Source organism: Lactuca sativa, chromosome 4 (assembly GCF_002870075.4).
Source record: "Lactuca sativa cultivar Salinas chromosome 4, Lsat_Salinas_v11, whole genome shotgun sequence".
NCBI lineage: Eukaryota > Viridiplantae > Streptophyta > Magnoliopsida > Asterales > Asteraceae > Lactuca > Lactuca sativa.
This window is the reverse complement of record NC_056626.2, coordinates 200687077-200692076: the sequence shown is the minus strand read 5'-3', so window position 1 is coordinate 200692076 and position 5000 is coordinate 200687077. Positions and strand designations below refer to the sequence as shown.

The following is a 5000-nucleotide window of genomic DNA, read 5'->3' as shown; positions in this document are numbered from 1 at the left end:
GTTCATGTTTTACATAGTAGGTCCTGTCTTTTCTTTATCCAAGCTACTATAGTATCTCAGCAATGTAAAGCACTAGGAAAAGGAAATGAACATCATTGATTTCATAATTTCTATGCACAAAATCATGATTAAAAACACTAAGATGAATAGGGAGAGATTAACTTAGTTTGTTGACCAAGATAAGGCTTGTGAACACCATCAACAAAAAAGAGAATAGTAGGAAACCCTTGCACCTCGTACGCCTAGTGTACTTAGCACGTAGCAGGTTTGGTTGTCATCAACTTCATTATCCTATCTCCCAAATTTCTCAAGATCTACACACCAAGAAAAACAATAGAAATAAATTGATTAACAATTTTGGTTTATTTGATGTTAATCTGCAAGATAATCATTTCTGGAAAAGTATCAAATTAGAGTTGCAAATATTAAAAATGTATGTTAGCTATAAACGGTATTTCAGATATTTGACTGTAGTTTCAAAATCATTAAATTTACTACTAAGTTGGTTACACAATTCAAGACAGGAAAAGATTCCACTAGCTATAATCTTGAATTTCATTATTCTTCCAAAAATGTTCACCAATATTGTTTTCATTTCCTCATTAGATGTCAAAATCTTTATTGCGTCAGCAACTTGCTCCACATTTCTTTTCTTTAAAATTATTATATAGATAGGAACCTTTGTAATAGAACAATCAATTATTAGAAGAGTTGATTAATAGAACAGTCAACTATTACTCCAAATAAATCAATCAAATTCACAGAAAAGGTTGTAGAACTTATTCACCTATTCTATTAAAGCATTCATGTAAGCCACCTTAGGGGCCATGAGTATTTATCCAAAGAAGGAGAAGCAGTAAAGATTTGGTTGCACGTGTAAATGGGGATCATGAGGATGTTATTTTTATCTCAGATTACAGGGAAAAGAAACTGTGTGGTCGGGTCACTTTCCATCCCTAAGAACCTTCTTGCAAACCTTCAACCTCGCTTTATGGTGACTCCCTATATACGTTCTCCAACAAACCATTATCAGTTTACTACTCTTGGGAGTTGAAAGATGAGCTACTCAAACAACAGATTCTAAAAAAAATCATATAAAACCCTAATACTAGAGTTCAACATCACAATTCACACCATGGAAACAAAATCAATCACGATGGCAAAAAATCTATCAAGAATCAAAACTTTCCAAATACAAGCAAAAAATACGATAAATAGGTTAAAAACAAGTTTTTTCAAAATAATATGAGCACCCAATTCCATAAAATTATAAAAATTATAAGAACTTCATATTTGATTTGTGGAGGAGGCAAGGTCACCTGTACATTACATGTTGCTTGAATTGGACCTTGTTAGGGCTCCATTAGTTCACAGATGGCAACAAGGAGAAGTCGCAAAACCCTTAATCTCCTTGTAAGCCCGACATGGGTATAGTATAATGATCCCTAAATCACAGTCTATGTGAGTGTGAGGAGCCGTAAATGGTTGGCTCTTGAACGAAAGCTTGTTAACTTGAAAATTCATCACGGTCTCTGGTGAGGTGAGGTGGGCCCGAGGTCCAATTCTTTTGTTTTTATAAAGCTGCCATGCCTACACGACACACTTTTTACAATGGGTGCCCTCTGTGTTTTTATTTCTTTTGTTCTGACATTAATTTTAGGAAACGCAAAAATGCGTGTCCTAAGTCCTTTATATTTTGGGGAGACGACATCATTTTTAGGACACACGCTATTTCATATCATAAATCACGGTGTGTCATGGTTCACGTGTCATTAAAGGCCTATATTTTAGTAGTGAAATAACGAGACCTTGCATGGATGATTTGTTCTCCGATAAAGGTTGACGTATGTGTTGTATTATGCGACTGAGCCTAATTTGGGTCGTTAAAGGAAATATATATGTTATATGGTAAATGCTAGATTAAATTAAATTGATTAATTTATAGCTCACACGACTTATGTGTCTGATATATGTTGTTTTGCCATGTATTCCAGGTTCGAGTAACAAACCTTAGTACGAGTGGAGATAGTAGTAGCAAGAGCATGGGCTAGATATATTTTTTATAGTATAATCTTGTTGCTTTAATTATGGGTTTGATATGGTTTGTACACCCGTACGCTTTTTGGGAAACTTTATATGGTTGTTGAACGATATTGTATAATACTTTTATAAATTCCTAGAAAATAATATTAATACATATGTAAAAATTCCGAGTGTTACAACATGGTTATGACCGACAAGAAGAGGAGAGAATAGGTGGCAACAATGTCTTGCTTGATTATGTTTTGACAGTGGCACAAACAAGGAAGAAAATAGAGGAATAAGAGCGTGAGTTGATATGGGTGCTTCTATCTAGTTTTTATTAAGGGAGTTGATCCGTACATAACAAATTTTCTTCATACACAACAATTTGTACATTAAAATATTGAAATATACAACTCTATAAAGATGTATTAACAAATAAAAAATTAAGTTAATATCATAAAAGATCCTACATATTGATTTTTTTCCGAATTAATTGTAATTTTTTTTCCTAAAATACCTTGTATTCTTTTCCGATTTTGTATTTATAACATTTTGTACTTTTATAAAGCTGTATTCTTGTTTGTTACAGTTTTTCATGAAAGCTTAAGAATTAAATTAAGTTTAATTAGTAGAAAATCAAATATATAGAGTTTTATTAAAAGAAGTCAAAATAAATTAGATAAACACATACAATTTTTTTCATTTAAAGACCAAAATCAATCAATCAATCAATCAATCAATAATAATAATAATAATAATAATAACTATAAAGGTTACCCCCGCTACGCGCGGGTCAGAAGCTTTCAATGTTGTTTTCGAATCGATAAATATGACAGACGTAGATAGTGCAAGGATGAAAAGCTCGGGCTTTGCCACAGACCATTTTTTCATGTTTTTATGAAAAAATGTAAAAGTTTTGACTGCAAGGACCAGAAGTGTCAAAATGACTAAATAATTAATGAGGTAGGAATTAGCAATTTTTTCAAAAAGAGATTAAAGTTGTCAAACCATTAAAGTTTAGTGATCAAACTTTAAATATTAAAAGGTTCTTAAAAAATATAAAATTATTGATTGGAAAAACTAAAACTGTCAAAATGACCAAATAATGAGAACCAAAGTTGCCAAAAAACCACAAATTTACTATTCCTAAGATTTATTTCTTTAATATATATATATATATATATATATATATATATATATATATATATATATATATATATATATATATATATATATATATATATATATATATATGAACCAACACAATATAAATAAATTATGTAATTTACTCTAAATTCAATTAGACATTTTAAAATAAAATTAAAATTAAAATTAAAAAAAATCAGAAAACGTCTCTATTTAAACGAATGAATCCATGGATCTTGCACATCAGAAAACCCCGCTCTAAAGTTTACTTCTCTTAAGACATCCACAATGGCCTCAATTACATTCTCTTTCATCGGACTCCACCAATCATCAATGGAAATACACCACCACCACTCGATCACCACTCCATCTAAATGCCTTGTACCAAGCCAACTCCACTACCGCCGTCTTAACGTTGTCGCCGCCATGTCCAGTCCCACAATCACTGGACGAAATCTTCGTGTTGCAGTGGTCGGCGGTGGTCCTGCCGGTGGCGCAGCTGCCGAAACTCTAGCCAAAGGCGGAATAGAGACTTTTCTAATCGAGCGCAAACTGGACAATGCCAAACCCTGCGGTGGATCCATCCCACTTTGCATGGTCGAAGAATTTGACTTGCCGATGGATATAATTGACCGCCGTGTCACAAATCTGAAGATCATCTCCCCGTCAAATGTCTCCGTCACCATCGGCAAAACACTTAAACCCCATGAGTACATCGGAATGGTCCGTCGGGAAGTCCTCGACGCCTACCTCCGTGATCGCGCTGTAGCCTCCGGCGCCACCATTATCAACGGACTTTTCGTCAAAATGGATAAACCCCAAGAGAAAAACGCACCATACGTCCTCCATTACAACACCTACAACGGAAAAACCCCCGGAGAAAGGACGAGTATCGAAGTTGATGCAGTAATTGGTGCCGACGGAGCAAATTCCCGTGTCGCAAAATCGATTGACGCCGGAGATTATGAGTACCTTATAGCTATCCAAGAACGCATCAAAATCCCAGACAACAAAATGAAGTATTATTTGAATCTCGCCGAGATGTACGTCGGAAGTGACATATCACCTGACTTCTACGGATGGGTGTATCCGAAATCAGACCACGTGGACGTCGGAACAGGAACCTTGAGACATAAACCCGACATTGAAAAACTCCAGCTCGCCACGCGCCTCCGTGTGGGTGAAAAGATTCAAGGAGGAAAGATCATACGGGTGGAAGCTCACCCCATGCCTCAACACCCTCGACCGAGGAGAGTGGTGGAGAGAGTAGCGTTGGTAGGAGACGCCGCCGGGTATGTTATGAAAGGCTCCGGTGAAGGGATATATTTTGCAGCAAAAAGCGGGCGGATGTGTGCGGAGGCGATAGTGGAGGGATCGGAGAACGGGAGGAAGATGGTGGACGAGGGAGATTTGAGGAGTTATCTGGAGAAATGGGACACAATATTTGGGCCGACGTTTAAGAAGATGGATATGGTGGATAAGGTGTTTTATAGGTCGAATATGGGGAAGGAGGCTGTAGTGGAGTTGTTTCGACATGAATATGCGCAGAAGATGATATTGGAGAGCTATTTGTACAAGACGGTGGCCACTGTGAATCCTTTGGAGCGGTTGAAGCTCGCCGTGAGTTCAATTGGGAGCCTGGTAAGGGCTAATAATTAAGCGAAGCAAAGAGGAGGCTAAGATATGATTATTTTAAACCTATGGTAAATTGGTAATTAATTGTAATTTTAGTGTAGGTCTGTACTAATTTTTTATATTGTAGGTACTTAGTAAATTATAGTTTAAATTTTAAAAATGTTTGTTAAATAAAAATTTATATTTTCATGAAG

At 35.7% G+C, this 5000-nt stretch overlaps 1 protein-coding gene across 1 annotated transcript; it reads left to right on the top strand.

The window, feature by feature from the left end:
* Positions 1-3412: 3412 nt before the first annotated feature.
* Positions 3413-4999, top strand: LOC111877756 (geranylgeranyl diphosphate reductase, chloroplastic). The gene has a single exon (XM_023874264.3). It carries the CDS (start codon positions 3460-3462, stop codon positions 4828-4830), a length of 1371 nt encoding a protein of 456 aa, XP_023730032.1. The 5' UTR covers positions 3413-3459; the 3' UTR covers positions 4831-4999.
* Position 5000: the final 1 nt, after the last annotated feature.